This window comes from Macrosteles quadrilineatus, unplaced genomic scaffold (genome assembly GCF_028750875.1).
Source record: "Macrosteles quadrilineatus isolate MER2022 unplaced genomic scaffold, UCM_ALF_1.0 Scaffold_7__1_contigs__length_78375512, whole genome shotgun sequence".
NCBI lineage: Eukaryota > Metazoa > Arthropoda > Insecta > Hemiptera > Cicadellidae > Macrosteles > Macrosteles quadrilineatus.
In genome coordinates, this window is record NW_026542600.1 from 41,181,893 (window position 1) to 41,201,542 (window position 19,650).

Below are 19,650 nucleotides of genomic sequence, written 5' to 3' on the forward strand. Positions count from 1 at the left end.
ACAATACATAAAAAATATTGTAAGAGTAAATAAGTCGAAAATAAGAAAATAATGTAAGTACAACTATATGTACATACCATTTCTAAAGAAATCTGTTGGCGGTAACAGGAGGTTCGACAGTAAAAAGATACATTCAAAATTAAATAACTTCCTGATCAGCATCGTACGTGTTATTAAATTACCTGAAAAAATATATACGACTAATAACACTTGTAAATATATTATTACAAGTGTTATTAGACGTATATATTTTAGTTTTTTTTTTCAGATTCAAAATCAAGCAATACAAAGATAATTTAATATTAACAATAAAACTAATTGAGCCTGTTTTCAAGGAAATATTTATTACTGTAAAAAGGCTTTGCAGTTAAAACAGAGTTCAGTTAACGTTTAAAGATCTTTAAGGGTAGACAAGTTAAATATAATCCCAGGCTAGAATACGACTGCAGCCTTCCCTAGCTTGTTGCAAGAACTAATTAACAGGGTTTCGGAGATCCTTTTCTTCATGCTCCTGACTTTCTCCGAGGCCAAGATTTCTTCTTATCTTTGCCTTGGTCCTAGATATGTTTAGACTTTCCTGTAATTCTTCTACCTTTAATCCTGTTTCGGGAGTTTTCCCTCCTTATTTTCGACCGGTGCACAACAGTGGGCTCTAGGAGTATCTTTCATGTGCAGATATTTGCGTTGCACTGCCGTTGGGACTCTTTGGTGTGTTGTCAGAGATTAGCCTCATTGGGTCCTAGTCAGGGAGTGTATCATATCATGCGTCAGATTCTGCACTACCATCGCAACCCCCGCTACTTCAAGATTTTTGTTGCCTAGCAAATGGAGGCCGGGAACCGAGGTAGGAGATTTTCCCCTAGGGTTTACACGTTCCCGTCCATTCTAGGCCACCCCTCTTGGACGATTTCAAATCGTATAAAATCGTCAATTCCAAAAAGCGCATGGAGGTTTTCTTTGGCAAACAGATTGGTGGAATTTCAGAGGAGATGGCGTGTCTCTAGGTAAACCCATCCGACGACACCAAGAGCACAGTTGGTGCATTTGCCGAGAAAGGAGAAGATAGTCTCTCCCCACAGGTGCCAGCCTTTAAGTCTGAGTCACCCACAGGCCGGTGCCCAGACACTTCCCACCCAGAGTAGGAAAGTAGGAAGTAACCTCTCATCGCTCTCCAGAACGACGGATATCTTCCGTGTACAATCCACCTGGTAGACGTCTCGATCCCGGACTACTGGACGAGCTGCTTCCACCTATATTGCACGCGATTCTGATAGGTGACCTCAACGACAAGCACCTGGACTGGAGGGAAATCCCACTCGAGCTGTCCTCAATATCTCAACGCCCGCCCGCCCGAACGTTGACGTGGTAGCCCCGGCTGAACCCACCCAACCTACCGGTCATCGGACTGACTGGCTCGTTCGCTGGCCGCATAGATGTCTTCGTGGTCTCCAACCTTACTTCCAACCACGTCCCAGACACCTTTGACCTTCATCAGGGAGGGAAAGTTCTCAAATTTCCTGGCCAACAAGTGTAAGGCCATCTCCTTCAGGTGGTCGAGGAGGTAGCACGACGGCAATCACCTCAACCTCAGTGTGGAAATCACATGTAAGATCAGGGTCAATTACCTAGGAATTCTGCTAGACTGGAAATTCACCGCGACTCCCCACGTTGAGAGGGTCTGCGACCTGGCCAAGAAGGTTCTTGGCTCCATCAGCCCGCTGCTGTCGAAAACGCGTCCCTCCTCCCGCCATTCCTCACGTACGCAGACCCGAAGTAAAGCAAAACATCATAGTCAACAGCGAGTGAATCAGTCCTTCAAGTCTGGTGTCTGGTGAAGAAATGTCGGAGGAACCCCTTACACCTACGTTACGATCGGGGAGCTTGGGTATGCTGCTCCTGCGTCAGGAATTAAAGAGGTTGTCTCGAACACAAATGTACGTTGACAATATGTTACTTATCCCGTTCTTATTTTCTTTTATTTATCTTATCTTTAGGTGTAAGGCCATCAAGACCACATTGCACAAATTTAACTGTAATCAATGAAATCTATAATCTAAAGAAAGATATTCTGAGACAATCGTCTTGGGTGGGTTTGGAGAAGGGTAATGGGCATTATTGAGTATTTTTAGATCCTTATTAATATCTGTGCGAGCTGGCGAGCTGTCAAACGCAGCTATGACGTAGCACTCTACCTTTCCAAAACTAACACTGTTGTTCCCTCCACTCCGAGTAACAGGAATGTACCGTGGAATGTGTTTTGAAACTTGTACGCACACTAACAACTTTCTTCGCAGATAAAAGCAAATAAATCTCTTGCGGCGATTATAAAGTAATATCTAACAATTAAGATAACAATATCTTACTTAGGGACAGTCTCCTTTTGACAAGAAATATTAGGGAAAGCCCTTGCCGCAGCAAACCTGGAGACTAAGTGAATTTCCAATTGCATGATTGGATTTTTACTCAACTATTTCTTTAACACGTCAGATTTAATTTCTATTTAAGTAACATTATGTTTAACGAGTAATTATGTTTACTGCGCAGTGTTGTAGTGAAATGTGTGTATTTTTACAGAGTTGTATGAAATTAAAAAAATTCTGAAATTGATAAATAAGCAAACTATGACACTTTACTGTTGTATGTGGAGCTTGGTTGCTCCATAAGAATAACGTGGGAATGTTAAGTGTACTTTTTTATTTCCGTAGCCATTTTAAGTGTGCCATAAATCTTAAATAATATAGTAAAATATTCATTCGTTAAGCTCTACATGATGGCTGTAATAAAAGTTGTGCATTTTCATGTTTGAGGGGCAAAGATAAAAAACATGTTTTTGAACAATCTGAAAACCCTACAAAACCCCGTTCTTTTTACCCAAATACTTACCCAGGTAAATGTTAAGCATTTGTAGCTTTACAATAAATCTCATGATTGAATCGCAATTGACTGTCGATAAACCAAGGGGATGAGATACTTTAAAACCACGCTAAATATTTACCAGCTTATAGTCAAAGTGTAAAATTATCGGATTGTGTTAAAAGACGTAGTTTATGATATCCTTATGATATAAGAAGCAAAGGGTTTGTACTAGCTATAATAAAACAAATTATAAAAAATACCAAGTTTTTACTTATTATACCTACGACCGTTTTTTTAAGTAGCCGTTTCAGTTCAGTTCTTAGAACTGAAAATATTCACTTAACAGCATTGTTTACTTTTACATTGTTTAACTGGCAAAGAGAGCTTATAAACGAAAACATAACCTCTCTTAGTAGTTATGAGTAGTGATTGTTAGTAATTAAAACACTGTCATAGGTAAAGTAGTGTACTCAACTCGCGAAAATAGTCTTAACGACACTCGTATAAGTTTTTACCCGAAGAAGATCGTTGCATAACTACTATAAACAATTGTTAACCATAGCAACTGTGACCTTACCAAAGGTTTGGCAGTTAGCAAAAAAGATTTAATTTTATTCAATTAGTATGTCAAAGCAAATACATTCTGCTTGTTCAGAAAAAAAGATACCTACTGTAAGTGCCTATGGGTAGAACAACTATTTATGAAAATACCATAGAATAGATATGCCAAATACTAGAATAAAAAAAAATATAAAATTGTGGTTGGGTAAAAACTATTTGTTAACAAATAAATTGGGAAGTAGGTATTAACAGACAATATTTTTTTACACATTTTATCGAATTAATTTAAGCAATATCTAATGGCCAAGTGATGGAAATATCATCGTGTTGTAGGTCAGTATGTTTTACATGAATTATTCCAAACTATTTATTGTACGTTTAGTGCCGTAAATATGATAAAGTAATCTTATAAAATCTAAAGTATGATATTGTATTGCCATGCACAGAACGGTTTTCAAGTTTCAATTTTCGGTATTTTTAAAATTCAAATAATACTTTTACGTGTACGATACGAACATTTTTATATCATCAAAGCAGCAGTTTTATTTCATCAAATTGTAATTGGTCACTAGCGATATTTATTCGTCTCACGGATTGTCATTGATGTGTTTGATGTAATTTGCTTTTATGAAAAATGCATCAATGGTTATTGAATACGTTAAATAAACTGGACTCAAAATAATTTACCCAATTCCTTCTATTTATAGACGTCATTGTAGCGACTGGTATGTGTTGTGTATTGCATTTTACAACAACATATGTACGAATGTAGTGACTGTCGCATGTGTGTGTGTGTGTGTGTGTGTGTGTGTGTGAGAGAGAGAGAGAGAGAGAGAGAGAGAGTATGCGTCGCGTATGTCGTGTATGTTGTGAGAGAGTGAGGAAGGGAAGCCAGGAGACGGAGAGATATGTGTGTGCGGCGAGTATGCAGCGTCCCGACTCCCGAGTAGTAAACGACGTCGTATCCGAGGAGGTGGAGGGGGTGGTACGACGTCATGGTTACCCCGGCAACATCGGTTCACTCATCTCCCGACAGAGTTCTCCGTCGTGCTGCAGTCCGCGACCACGGGAAAATCAATTTAGTCGGAATGTGGCAGCCAGCATGGTAGTGCCGACGTGACGGACGCTGACACGATGTACCAGTAACCATTCCTCCGCACAGTATGGCCTCGGTCGCCGCTTGGTTGCCTTTCGCGCGGGCGGCGGCCATCGGTTGGGTGCCGATCGCCACTCATCCGCTCCCACCGCCTCCGATACCCAAGGACAGGCGGAAGGCCGACGACGAGAAGCTGCTCATCAACGTCTCCGGCCGTCGTTTTGAGACTTGGCGAAACACCCTAGAGAAATACCCCGACACTCTTCTGGGATCCAACGAACGCGAGTTCTTTTTTGACGAGGAGTGCAAGGAGTATTTTTTCGACCGCGATCCGGACATTTTTCGACACATTCTCAACTATTACCGCACGGGGAAACTGCATTATCCGAAACACGAATGCCTGACCAGCTACGACGAGGAGCTGGCGTTTTTCGGCATACTGCCGGACGTCATTGGAGACTGCTGTTACGAAGACTACAGAGACAGGAAGAGGGAAAACGCCGAACGACTGATGGACGACAAACTGTCGGAGAACGGTGACCAGAACCTCCCGCAACTGACCAACATCCGACAGAAGATGTGGAGGGCGTTCGAGAATCCTCATACTTCGACTGCTGCCCTAGTATTCTACTACGTGACGGGGTTCTTCATTGCGGTGTCCGTGATGGCTAATGTAGTGGAGACCGTCCCTTGTGGCCACCGTCCGGGCCGCGCGGGGACTCTGCCGTGTGGCGAGAGGTACAAAATCGTGTTCTTTTGTTTGGATACCGCTTGTGTTATGATATTCACTGCAGAATATCTTCTGAGACTTTTCGCGGCGCCAGACCGATGCAAGTTCGTTCGTAGTGTTATGAGCATCATTGACGTCGTCGCCATCCTTCCCTACTACATCGGACTCGGAATCACCGACAACGACGATGTCTCCGGCGCCTTTGTTACCCTTCGGGTGTTCCGCGTGTTTCGTATTTTCAAGTTTTCGCGACACTCGCAAGGACTTCGTATTTTAGGTTATACACTTAAATCGTGTGCTTCTGAACTGGGATTTCTGGTTTTCTCTCTAGCTATGGCTATAATTATTTTCGCGACTGTAATGTTTTACGCTGAAAAAAATGTGGACGGAACAAACTTCACTTCCATTCCTGCCGCTTTCTGGTACACCATCGTGACGATGACGACGTTGGGGTGAGTCTGGTGTTTATAATGTTTGCATTTAACTTAGGTTGATGCAGTTGTTTGATTAACGTATTCATTGAAACATACTTGAATGATTTTACAGTTAAATAATTCGTATATGCCCAATAATCTCTCAACAAGGAACATAATAAACATTTTTACCGGCACGTCAGCTACTTTGATAGTATACATACAGTATATAAATGTCTGCGGGGTTTTTGGGTCAACAGTAGCATATATTGTTCACTATTCGTTTTAACCTACCGAAATTTTGAGTAACATACCTTTCAAGACTGGCATATGGTCGGATATTTCTTCTGGCAAAACTTAATAACGCCGAAGACATAGCTTACAAGACTTAATGTACTGAACAATGGTTACAATCGGCATACAAACATTGACAGGGAGGGTTTATTAATTACTGGAATAATTCAATGTAAAACTTTTAGATTTTGTAATTTAATATCATTTTGACCCACCAACAAATATTTCACTTTAACTACCAGTATTCGCTATAGAGCGCAACCTGTGTAAGCAGTTGAGAAATTCCAATACTTATAATACTGTGAGAAAATACTTACAATACTTAACTAAACATTGGTTCAAAATCTACGTCAAAAAATAACGACAAATTTCGATTATGTCTGAAAATTACACAGAATCATAAAGTATTCGGTTAATTTTACGTTTTATAGCCTCGAAAGCCGAAACAAGTCTTGCCTCAGTTCCTGTCCGACTGTGTGTATGTCTAGGAGGATTAAACATTAAGGAGAGGGCACTCGAATAGGAATACACATGTTGCGGTGAAGCCAGCTTTAGCAGAACACTAGAGGGGCACGCGGAGCCGTAGAGTGGCAAAAAGCCGCTGCTATAACATGGGAGAGATAGGGAAAAACGCGACGCGCGCTGTTTCGGATTAAAATTGCCGCTAAACTAAAACACCTGTGTTATTCACCGATGGCATTCTTAAAGTAAATTAAATTTCCTATCGAACGGTGTCAATCATTCATATAAAAACTATTATTTATTATTTATTATTGAAGATCAAAGTTGAAAGAATTGGCCTGGACTTTGAACATATGATTACTTTAATTACGTTTTTGAAAAAAATATGATGTATCTACACAAATTAACAATTTATTCGTGTTCCTTAAGAGTTTATCGAAATAAAAAATATATATTTACCTATATTTAAAAGTGGTATTTAGAAAAATAATTACAACAAAGTTTATTTTTAATTTTTTCAGTTTATAATACAATCTTGCTAATTATAGGTTAAAATGAAAATTTTTATTCGGGTGGTGAAATACATTTTAAACTTGCATTTTTCATAGTTTTCTCGATTTTTTAATATCAGTTTTTACTAGTTTTAAGGCATTTATGTGCTAGGCAGGTGATTTTAAATAGCCAAAGTTAAGAAAAAATTCAAAGCCGCTCTAACTTTGTTTACACCAACAGCCGTTACAATTAAATTACAAACATAAAAAGTAAAACAGTTTCTTGGCAATCAAATTCTTGATTTTTTAATATCATATTGAACTATATTTGATCTGTTTGCCCAAAGAAACTTCGAGTAAAAAGTGTAAATGGTCAACAATCATCTTCTGACCGCCAAAGTGCGTTTATCATTCTTTTAAAGGATTAAAACTTAAGAAACATTTTCAAAAACATATACAGTACTACTCATGATTTAAGTTTTAATATATGAACAGTAAAATCCATTGGTGATATGGCGGGATTTGAACCCGGGACCCCAGGAACCGGAGTCCCGCGCTCTGGTAAGAGTATTTATAAATAATACACAATATAAGTATGGCAAAAAATAAAAACAAGGACAACGAATTCTAAAAAACAAGTCATCCTTGTGTAAATTTCTCACCTTTGAACTTACTATTGGTTCATAAATATGACTTTCCTCTTAATAGGTTCCTAATATTACGGTTAGAATTTAAATTTTTAATTTTCGTAGCATGATGAAGTCTAATTTTTGAATAGTTAATTGATATTCCTGTTACCAAATCTTCCAGTAACGCATACAACGCAGAATGAGAGGGGGGCGGGAGAGTAGCGCTGCCTCCCCCCCCTCACCAGTACGCTCACGATGGCTTCAACGAAACTACAGCGTGTCCTCTCCTTAATGTTTAATCCTCCTAGGTGTATGTATGGTTATCATTGTTTTACGTATCATGGTTGCCATTGTATATGTTGCAAAATTCCGATTTACGCTGCCTGTTTCGTAATACAGCACCAATCAATATTACATTCTTTTCCTTGATTCGTTAGATTAGTTAGAATGTCAAGCTAATTTGTAAATAAAAAATAAATGTCCAAAAATCTATTTTGTGCGATATTGGACACTTTTTATCTCTTAACTACATACGTCATCTATCGAATGGCAATCATCTGTTTGGAGAATACAATTCCAAATATCGGTCAGCTGGTTAGAGAAAGATTCTTTCTGCGAACTGTGACAGAAATATTTACGTAATAAGTTGTATCACAGACAAGTGCATTCCCTTCTTGACATTACATTTTCTTTTATCTTTTCTAATATTCCTGTTTATAATTTTATTCCTTTAAATTTTCTCTTCTACCTTTTTATGTAGAAAGAATGTGTTTTCAGAATGTGTGTTATTTTTTTATAAACAAATATGTGGTGATATTAAATCGTTGCAAAACACGAATAAGTTACTCACCTATTCAACAGCTTCAAAATAGGAGTAATTTACAAATCTGTAGCTAAAATCTTGAAATACAAGTAACTTTAGTTTACATAAATTAAAAATATTGTTTTATACCTAAATAGTCACCATGTGAGTCGGTTAATATAAAACTTACATGTAAAATATGCTACGTTTTTGGATTGGCCATCTACATAAATGAGATTCAAGTTTTTTTCTTTGCCTTAATAGGTTTTTTTTTAATTTTATACCAGGTAAAAGACGAGTTAGTCCCTAATTAACTACTGAAATGCTGATTTCCTGTATGTTTGTACATGTGTCGGTGACGCATAAGAACCCTCTTTCATCAGCATTGAGGGAATGGCAACAGTTGTTGTTGGTAATATTTTCACCTGTATACATAGTACTCTTGCTTAACCATGATGGGGCAGAACCCAGTTCAGATCCTAAAATTCTGTTTAAATGGGCATTTAAGTAAACATTCAAAGTACCTACCGTAGAATCTATTATTTTTTATGTTGTTTGAATGAAAAACATAGCTGAACGTTATGCCAATGTTTGATTTTTTCATTTTTCTTGTCAGTATATACAGTTTTCAATTATGCTATTCTCGACTAACATTGAAAGTATGTAAAGTGGTGGTTCACTTAATTACCAATCAACTGAACCGTATAAAGACGACCTGTCTTATTTTACACTACTGACATGTTTATCTTAAAGCCAGGAATACTCTGTCGTACAAATGTCAAATCTCAGCCATGCATCTATACAATTATCTTTGATAAATACTTAACTGAAATCAAATTATGTACTTTTTTACTATTTTTTTACGCTCCAAAAAACATTTACATTTTTCTCCCTTAAAGTTTACTGCCACATTTTAAATGTTGGTATTGTATTGTTTAGAATTAATATGACAAGACTATACAGGGTGATTTGTACTCAGTGTGACAAAAGTTTTTTGGTGTAAGTACAAAGTAAATTAAGTGTGATGATGCATATAAGAGGTTTCAAATCTAAAAATTGGCTTCCCAAAGAATTATTTTAAGTTTTCCAAAACTAAACATGTTTTTAAACTTAATACAACAATTTCTCAATTACCTGTAAAAGTTTTTTTAGTAGATAATGTCATTTTCTTGGTCTACATTAAATTGTGTACAAGAATAATAGAAAACGATGGAGGATCAATAGTAAAAAGTCCATTGTAAATGGATCAAAAGTTAATAATTAAGGTGTTTGATAAAAATTTAAAAAAAAACATTGGTCTATTGCATTTTTCTACACCCTGTATACTTGGTGGCCAAATATGTTAAAAACTGCGCCATTTTTAAGCTTTCCAACCATATGCTACACTATAACATTAAACTTATACAAACGGAAAACTATTGTTTCGTGTCTACTCAAATAATAGAATCGCACAAAAGAGAGCTAAACTTATCGCTATCAGGGGTTGCACTATTAAATACCTATGGAAATAGTCATACGGACAATTGAATTGAACTACTTGTAGTAATTAAAGTCACTAATAATATTATCAAACTTACCTAATTAAAACTTCAAAGGAGCTTTAAATACAAACAAAGATGCGAAGAAAAAGAAATAAATTCTTATTCTTTTCAGTTTGAATATATTGATTCATATTTGACATTTTTTATAAAAGTTATTAACCTTCTACGCGATGATTCATTCATTTTATTACGAGTTATTAGATAAATATGACTTTAATTCTTAACAATGTGAAGCTATACTTGTAATAATGGGTAAAAAAAGGTATGTTATGCTGATGAGGGTGATATTATAAATTAATTATAGATAAACAAAACAAACATTAGTCCGTCTATCGCCCTAAGATGTTAATTTATTTTTAATACCAGCAAATGTATTGAAAAATGTAATAATGTAACTAAACCAAAGAGTATAAAACAATAACCACGGCTGGCCCTGCTGGTTAAAAGCTCATATGCAGGGTGTCCAAGAACTCTCTACCAATATTTTAGGGCATTGTTCCTGAGTAAGAAACATAATATAAATAAATTAGATTGTCCGGAAGTCCTTAGTTCCTCACACAGCTCCCACTTTGTTTCTTTCACTTATAAATTTTTTTCTTTTCTAAAAAGTTGTTAAAGATACAAAATTGAAACTTTGCGCAAAAATTTATGACAACTAGGCAAAGCTACAAAAAATATAACAATTTTTCGAATTCATTAAAAAAATGGTGGCAATTTAAAATTTTGTTTCTAAAACTGTTGATTTTACAATAGTTTAAAATTGCCACCATTTTGATTTATGAATTTGGAAAACTATCTTCATTTTGTTGTAGCTTTGTATGGTTGTCATAAATGTTTATGCAAAGTTTCAATTTCGTATTTTTAACAACCTTAAAAATAATAAGTGAAAAAACAAAATGGTGGCTGTGTGAGTAACTACGGACTTCCAGACAATTTAAATACGATATTTAGACATGTTTATTACTCAGGAACAATATCCTAAAATATTGTTAGAGAGTTCTGGGACACTCTGTATAAAAATAAAACATTAATCTCTTTTAGGAGTGCCAGGACTGCACTTTTGTCAATACTGACAACGTGGGTTTCCATCAATCAAGTAAACGGAAAGGTATCAAATTTAGAATGTAATACTGCAAAAGGAGCTCTACTCAGTCTGTTCTGAGAAATTACTCGAGCCTTGAATGAATTTGTAGTTTTAATTAGACCAAAGCTTACCTGGAATCGTTCCATTGACGATTTCTGTCAGTCAAAAGCACTGTAAACTACGTCCTCTAATTCGATTATTCCGTTTATTGTTTAAGTGTTGTTATACAATATTGCAAAATTAGACAAAGGAACACCTCACTTCACGAGATTAACCCGGGTTTCGTGTAAATCTGTAATATGTTTGCTAAATTATCTGCAGTATTATAATAGTATATTTAGTGTAATATCCATTATCAATATACTATATAAGGCAAACGTATAATTGTAGATCCGTACTTTCTGTAATTCATTATACAAAATTATTTTGCTAAGCAGTGCACGATGAGTTTAATGAAAACTGGCCATTTCAATGTCTTGAGAATTAAAAACAAAAAAAACTAACTGTAACTACAATATTTTGTTGCTTCCCATTCTAACTCGTCTCTTAAAATTAATAATATACTATAGACAGTTATTTGAACAATCAGTTCCAAACCCCTAATAACTTATAACTAAAAGGTTGGTCAGATCTTTAGTTTGATTGTGTCTTATTCATCAATGTGGTATTTGTAAAGGTTTAGTCGGTAAAGTATTTTGAAAACAATAACAATATTTTGATAAGTATGCTTAAACTTACTCTTGTGATCAAAATTTGGTGCGAATCATTTCGGCTCGTTCGGTTTTAGAGCGTTCTGAAAAGAGCAGCATTGTGAAAGTCTAAAATTCAATACATATTTTTCCAAGTTGTATGAGGGAATATCCTTAATTAATCAATGTGCCTTGACTATTTAATTCTTCATGAGGACATAAGAGACAACGTCACTGCTATAAGTATTTCATTAATCACTAGGCGTAGAATCAAATTGCATTTCGCTTCATTGTTTATCTTTGCTTAATCACTTAAGGAAAATATTTTAAAAGTATAAGGGAAAACTAATGTTTATGTAGAAAATCATCCAAATGTCGGATCGGTTTAGTTCCCGAACATTTTAAGTAGATTTTGGTCTACGGGTTTGGCATGGGTTGAATCAAATAATTGAATATTCACGAACCCTGACCCCGTGGTTGGGGGTGGTAAAGGTCTAACAGACCGATGATGGACAAGCGTTGGAAAGTTTTTAATTGGCCGCAGGGTCGCGTGCCTGATTTTGACAGTTCAACACCTCAACATTCATCGTTCTGTTTTTGACCGATGGTGTGTGAGGAAGAAGTTGTAGTTATTAAAACAGCCATCCGTCAGTCGGTGCCAACAGCTGGGTAATAGTCCAGGGCCTCCCTCCCCACAAAACACCTGCTCGCTACACACTTCTCTCCTTATAAACTAATTTTCCGTCTTATTTACATTTACTCTCGCTTGACATAGACTGTACTTATCAACGCTATGAATCGCGTCTTTTCGTGTTCACTCGTTCGTTATTCCTCCCAATTTGCTGAACAAGCATACCTTGAATATAAATGTGAGTTTATTGAATCTCCTTATATTGATGGCCAGGGGGGGAGGGGGGAGTGAGCTGGTCTAGTGGTTAGAGGTGGGTCAAATTCAACCAGATCACCAATGGATTTTATCTAAGTGATATTGCCGTAACCCCTAGGTCTAGCCTGAAGTAATGTGAAAAACAATTCCGGGCTCGTGCCTAGCGTCTTAGGAAAAAAAAGTTAACTTGTAAAACCTTACCTTTTAATACAGCTAAAAGTAAATGCAGGGCCGAGTGCCGTTTGCCTAAACACTTTGACGAGGGCCATTTTAGCGAATTTCCCATATAGGGAATAAGCTATTACCGTAGTACTCATGGTAAGACCTAGATCCGGGACAGATTTAATTTTTCGATTTGAGGTCCCTAGAGGCCAAAAACACCATCCGTTCAAATTCATATATATATATATATATATATATTTATATATATGTGTCCGATAGCGCGATAACTCGAGCAAAAATGATCCGATTTGCACAATTTGGTACAAACGTGTACAACCACGTTTATTCGAACGAGTTCACGAACCAGCATAATCGGACCATGGGAATGGGGGTTTATGGGGGGTTTTATGGGGTAAAAATGGGGTTTTCCCATTTTTTACCCTAAAAAGAAAAAAAAATGCAATTTCATTTTAAACCGTTTTGTAGAGCTTAAAAAAAGAAATAATTTAGTACAGTATATTGAAGCGCTGTTGTATGCCTAACGATCACGGAGAAAATTCAAAAATAGTGTAATTTAAAATTCCCATGTTATTCTTATTGAGAAAATGAAAACTGTTGTAGTTTATTTGTTTATGGATATATATTGAAAAAAATTGGCAAATTTATTTATTTCATCCTATACTATTGACGTAAGGTCAAAAAACACTTTTTACCTTCCCCGTAGCAGCAAACCTAGGCAATAATTAAATCTAATGTTATTTTTAATTTGGAATAAATTTGTCTTATTTATGGAAATATTTTAGTAGAAATGTAATCAGACAAGTTGAAATTCGCTTAGTCTGCAGGTTTGCTGCGGCGGGGGTATTTATTTTACAGCCTGAGGCTTGGCGGGGCGAGTGCCTGCCAGGTATCAGAGACCGAGATTTTTTTTTTGATAAAATGAAACTGTTATAACCTAACATAACCAAACTTGCTGATTATGAAAACAATTAATGAAGGTTTACTAATCGAATCGATATTAATTTTCAATCGATATTAGGGTAGCCCATTGTTTCTGAAAAACAATTCCGGGCTCGTGCCTAGCGTCCTAGGACAATATATATATATATTGATGGTCGGTATGGTTTGTATATTTATTATTTGAGAGGTTAGCAACTATTTTACTCCCCGTCTGTCAAGGTGAACAAGAAAGTGTTATCAGTTAGCAATTTGACACACACAAGATGGCAGAACATAATACGAGTGTAACTGGTCTTGTAGCTAAAGCTTGAGACCACCTCCTTTGGAGGCAAGGGTTCAAATCCCACAAGACAAAAATGGATTTTAGATATGCAATAATGCAGTAACCCACTTATGTAGTAGGTCTACTTTTGTAGAAAACAAAAGAGGATAAGTGCTACAGGAAAACTTCTCCCTTTAGCGGAAAGATTAAGGACTAATCCTATTTGTAAGTTTCGGTCTCTTAGGTTGGTTAAACTGATGTATACTGTTATGAAATAGAAAGTAAGTTTTTTTTTAACTCCCTTTACTAAAAGCTGTGCAATTATTGAAATTAAAATATAAGTTAGAACGATATTACATTTTATTTTACTGAGAACAATAAATTCATTGTGTTGTTAGTTAAGATGAGCTGGCTGATTGATTTCTTAAAAAATAATAATAGTTGTAACTTTGTTTTTGTTAGTAGTTAATACAATGGTGTAAATACTAAGAAAACTTGTAAAATAAGTCTAAGAAAATAAAAGTAAACAAAAGAGTTAATGTAAATTTAGCTAATATTTAACTTATTTTCAAGATTGTTACTCCACGTCGTCAATTCAGGGCTGCAAAACTTATTATTCTGTTTTACTGGAATTGTTTTGGAGATCTTAAGACGAAAATTCCTTGATCGTTAAACATCACGAACGCAGTGGAACCATGAAGAAAACGTCCGGTTTCATACTTACAAAAACTTGTCTGGACCTGTCAAGAAGAAAAGTAAGACATGAAAAGAATGTTAATAGTAAATAGAACCCATTGACGATACTACATGCTGATTTAAAACACGCCTAAATGATTAAAACTGTTCAGTATTTCATCATTTATCTTTCAAATGGTTGGATAAATTATTATTGAAGTCAGACTGATAAAATCATAAGGTTACCGCTGACAAACATAAGCTTTCTTTTGTATACGCCTAATTGTACCGATAACACGTAAAACTTACAAAGTTATCGACAAAGTTTGTAGAAGTATTACAAAGTTATTACAAAGTTGACGAAGGGATAGTAATGCTAATTTTAAACAGGCCTAAATGAAAGTATTCAGTTTTTAATCATTTAGTAAGTCCAAAGCCTTGGATAAAGTGTGATGGGAATCATAAACGAATGAATCCAACTTCTATTTTTTGTGTTAGTAACATTACTTATTTCTAAGAAGATGTTGGTTAAATTCCTTTTTGTAACTCCATAAGGATTAACTCTGGGCTCTCTTCATAGTGAGTTTTTTTTTTTGCTGTGCGCTTAAAACGCGACAGTGTTATAGGTGATTGAGCTGCGGGGGGGGGGGGTGAGATTTTGGGCAGAATATTCATAAATAATAAATCTAATGGGTAGGGTAAGATACTAAGTTCAATTGCTGATTAATATTATTACGGTCCGCCTATTATCATTAAACTCCCAAGAGAATTTCTTATAAAGGGGGTGGCAAAGTTCAGATCGTAAATAAAATCCAGATCTCACATGTTATTTCGTCATAGTGAAATCGTTAGTGAACGATAGTAAGATTCCAAGGGACATAACTACGCCACCCCAAAGCCATGTCAATTTACATTAAACCAAGTTATATAGTCGAGTTTGTGGCCAATTTAAATTATTCAGACTTAAATGAAAAGATAGAACGAGTCAATTATTCTATCGGGGAAGTGAATTCATCACTATTTGCCTAGAAGCGAATATTTCATTGTCATTGAGTTTGCTAATGGTGTAACCAAATAATACTAAGTGAAAACCATAGAGACTATAGTCCCTTTAAGTAACACATTTTTATAAATTTTTGTACACTTACTTCCGGTTTGTACTTAGGATTTTCCCCGATGATTTGAACTATCTACACTAAAACGTTTGCCTAGTGCACCTAAAGGAAGTCACAAATACTATACGAGCATAGCTTAACATTGAACTAGGTATAGTTAAATAAGCATTTCAAGAAATTAAATCTTTGGGTAATTAGTTAGCAAAGCACAAATGAAAAATCACCTAGGCGAATTTACTGAAATCGAGGAGTCTTAAACAAAGTTGTCAAAGGGCAAATTATCTTTAGGCTAAGTTTTTACTAACCCTAACTACCTAATAATTTCCTATCAAATGACACTAAGCTAAAATATCGAATACAAAATAACTGAAATATTTATATTTTTAGTTGTAAAATAAGGCAAAATGAGCTGCAACTTACAGGGACACCCTGTATACAAATGGGATTTATTTGTTGGATGTGATTTTAATGTATTTCTATGAGTTCAACATAGATGATTATTTAGGGGTGTATTTTGTGCGCCTGAATTAATTCGGGAAGTATCTAAATGGTAAAAATCGATTAGTTGTGTTTCCTTCCTACCCTCTTTAGAATAATTAATAACTCCATAAATAAACCTTCTTCATGAAACGTTATCGACAAAATTTACATACATATTTATGGGTCTTTGTTAGTAAGATCAAATAATTTTAGTAATTACCTACTAGTCGTTGTGGATAACTACAGAAAGTATACAAGTGCTTTCCCTTGGAAAATTGTATAATCATTTGTTTAATAAGAGCTCTCGAAAATACAAACACTTTTCTGTCTGTAAAGAACTTGTTGATGACAATGAAAGGGTTTTAACAAGCTAATGATTTGAAACCTTGTTATTTTCAACAAATGAAGTTTTGCATATAAACGATACCAACGGTTCCAAAACAAAATAAAACTGACCGTTGCATGTCTTGGTATATCTTTAAAGACTGTGTATTAAAAAAAAAAAATATCTGGGTTTTAAATTTCATTTCTTAACAATTGGAATTGAACAGCACAGTAAACACAGCACTTGTTTTGTGTAAGTATTTATTTACAAGCCTTACAATTCCTTAAAAAATGCATGGTCCGTAAATGAGGTGACGGTCTTCTTGTAAGTAAATACCCCCGCCGCAGCAAACCTGCAGCAGAAGCGAATCTCCTTTTGTCTGATTTGATTTAACGAATTTTTAAAGTTTGCTACTACAGGGGAGGTAATAATGTGTTTCAGTACAATGACCATAGATAGTTAAGTGTCAAATGAAAAACATCCAAATGTGATATTCCTATAAAGAAGCAGATTACAAAAGTTGACTTATTTCCCATAATAATAACATAGGGACTGTAAATTTATAGGTTTAGAGCTTTTATACGTAATTATTTAGCGTTCAAAAACTCTTCAATGTACTATGTTATGTATATGTTTTTTTCAAGCTCTTTTAGAAAGAACTTAGAACGGGGGTCAAAAATGGGAAACCCCATAAAAGCCCGTTTCCATGGACCGATGATGCTAGTTCACGAAGTAGTTTGAATAGAAGTAGGCGTACACGTTTGTACCGAATTTGATCAAAATCGGACACTATGAGAACTACGGTTAAAGCGTATTCCCTATACGAAAAGTTCGCTAAAAAGAGCTGAAATTCAATAAGCTCAATATTGTTGACAGCAGAGAGGAAGTATTATTAAAAATAAATACCCCCACCACAGCAAACCTGCAGACTAAGTGAATTTCCATTTACCTGGATGGATTTCTACCAAAATATTCCCTTAAAACTGCCAAATTTATGTCCTATTTTAATAACATTAATTTAAATCAGTACTTTTGTACAGCAATGAGGTTTGCTGCAATGGGGAAGGTATTGATTGAGGCATGTTTTTTTATTGAACTGTTAACAACTTAGTACAAAATTGCCAAATTTGATTAAAAGATATCCATAAACAAGCAAACTACAACAGTTTATTTATTCTCCATAAGAATAACACGGGAATTTAAAATTTAAAATTTTTTTAATCCTTAACCGTTAGGCATAAAACAACGCTTCAATATACAAAATTATTTATTTTTTAAGCTCAACAAAATGGTTAGGAAAGAAATTGTGAAATTTTGTGTTTTTAGGGTAAAAAAATGGAAAAACCCGGTAATAGCTATTCCCTATATGGGACACTCGCTTAAAGAGGTAGGTCTATTCCGTAGATGTCATACACAATATACACGTACGTACTACAGTAGTGTATATATTCAATATAAACAAATGCGAGGGTTTTAGGCGCCCGGAGTACCACGAGAACCTTGGAATGCTCTCTATCTGTCGATCTATTTTTACCCTCGGTATGGTCTAGGAATGTTTGGTCAGCAAAGTATGAGTAATCCATGTATAACACTGGGCACTGAGCAGCTACCAATCAAGTTGTTATCAAGCCGGTTGGCAAGTTTGGTATTTTTTCTCCTTGTTTACTATCATTTTTCATAGACCTGAAATTTGTTGTGTGGGTTGGTGCATATTAAATAAGCATACTTTGAACAATCGTTAAATGTTGTGGTATTATCTCATTTAATAACCATAACGGTAAACACATTTAGGACGAGTGACGTGCGATATTTTTCGCCATACTCTAAATAAAACAACTGTACAAATTAATTGTGTATTCCTACCGATTGGTCCGAATGGACTTAACAATCACTACTCATAACTTGTAAGAGAGGTTATGTTTTCGTTTATAGCCTCTCATTCTCATTGCCACTGATTGTGATACAACGACTCATTGTACCAACCACTTGTTGCACTACTCATTGTATAATCAGCTACACTACAATATTACGAAATGAAACCCCATTTGATTAAGCAGGCGGAAAACAGCTGTTTTATGGATTAAATCATTGCGTGGAAAGCTTATTAAAACAGTGTAGTGTGGCGAACATAATTGTATTCATATTATTTACGTATATCATTGCCTATACATATTTATAAACATAATATTCAGATTCCACTTGATAAAAAACATTAAAAATATTATGTTGGAGTTTTCCCACTCTAGGAATGGTTGAAAAATTATTTCTATGTTAGTCAAGGAAAATAATTTTACATCAAAATTTATATTTACTGTTTTTCTATATGCTACTAAAGCAAACGTTTAAACCCATATTAGTTTATGCGTGTGTTCTTTTGTAGGTAAATTTACTAATTTGACATAACGAAATGAAACGTAAGTTCTTTCCCGGCACAGCATGTCTGAGGTTCGAGAAAAATATTTAGTTAGGTTAAAACTGTATTTTTTCAAAGGTTTTGTTTACAATTCCAAAACGTATAATCATACTATGCTCTGCTTTATTTATAATAATTATAAATAAATATAACAAAGCATCTATTTTTTTATTACATATAATGGTGTTGCAAGGAAAAATACGTTAGATTTAGTTAATTTACAATGAAAATAATTTGAACCAGAATAGTTATAAAACTGAAAGAAAAGTCCTTAGTTGCTCTGGTGTATATGAGTACCTATTTTTAACTAAAAATAAATAAATAAATAAAACTAGGAATCACATCTCAAAAATTAAATTCTTGAACTAAATCCCACCTATAGAACCATGCTTCCCTCAAAAAGTTCCCGAAATCACTCCAACCCCTCCCGTTTAAATAATTGATGATCTTTTTGTGATCAATAACATATTTTTATAGCCATCCAAACCTAACCATTTTTAAAATTGGACACTCGGCAACAAAATGAAATACAGTTTCATCTTTATTTAGATTGCAGAGGGAGCACGTATGATTCCCATTTCTCCATGGCTTGTTCAAATCGATCAGCTGAGCTCTAGCTTTAAAGATCCATGGCACAAGCCCTAGATCAGTAATATCTTAAGATAAATATATACAAATATAACTAAACTAAATGAATTTTCTAATTCACAATAAAAAAAAGAAA

The 19,650-nt window shown here is 35.1% G+C and overlaps 1 protein-coding gene across 4 annotated transcripts in view; it reads left to right on the top strand.

Moving 5' to 3' along the window:
- Positions 1-4,482: 4,482 nt before the first annotated feature.
- LOC128998015 (potassium voltage-gated channel protein Shal) overlaps positions 4,483-19,650 on the top strand; it is a 121,490-nt gene continuing 106,322 nt past the window's right edge. For 2 of the 4 annotated variants that reach the window (XM_054423944.1, XM_054423943.1), the window contains exon 1: positions 4,483-5,695. In XM_054423944.1, the coding sequence (XP_054279919.1) occupies positions 4,581-5,695 (1,115 nt within the window). In that variant the 5' untranslated portion in view covers positions 4,483-4,580. The remainder of the gene's footprint in view (positions 5,696-19,650) is intronic. The other 2 variants (XR_008491176.1, XM_054423942.1) reach the window with 2 other exon arrangements.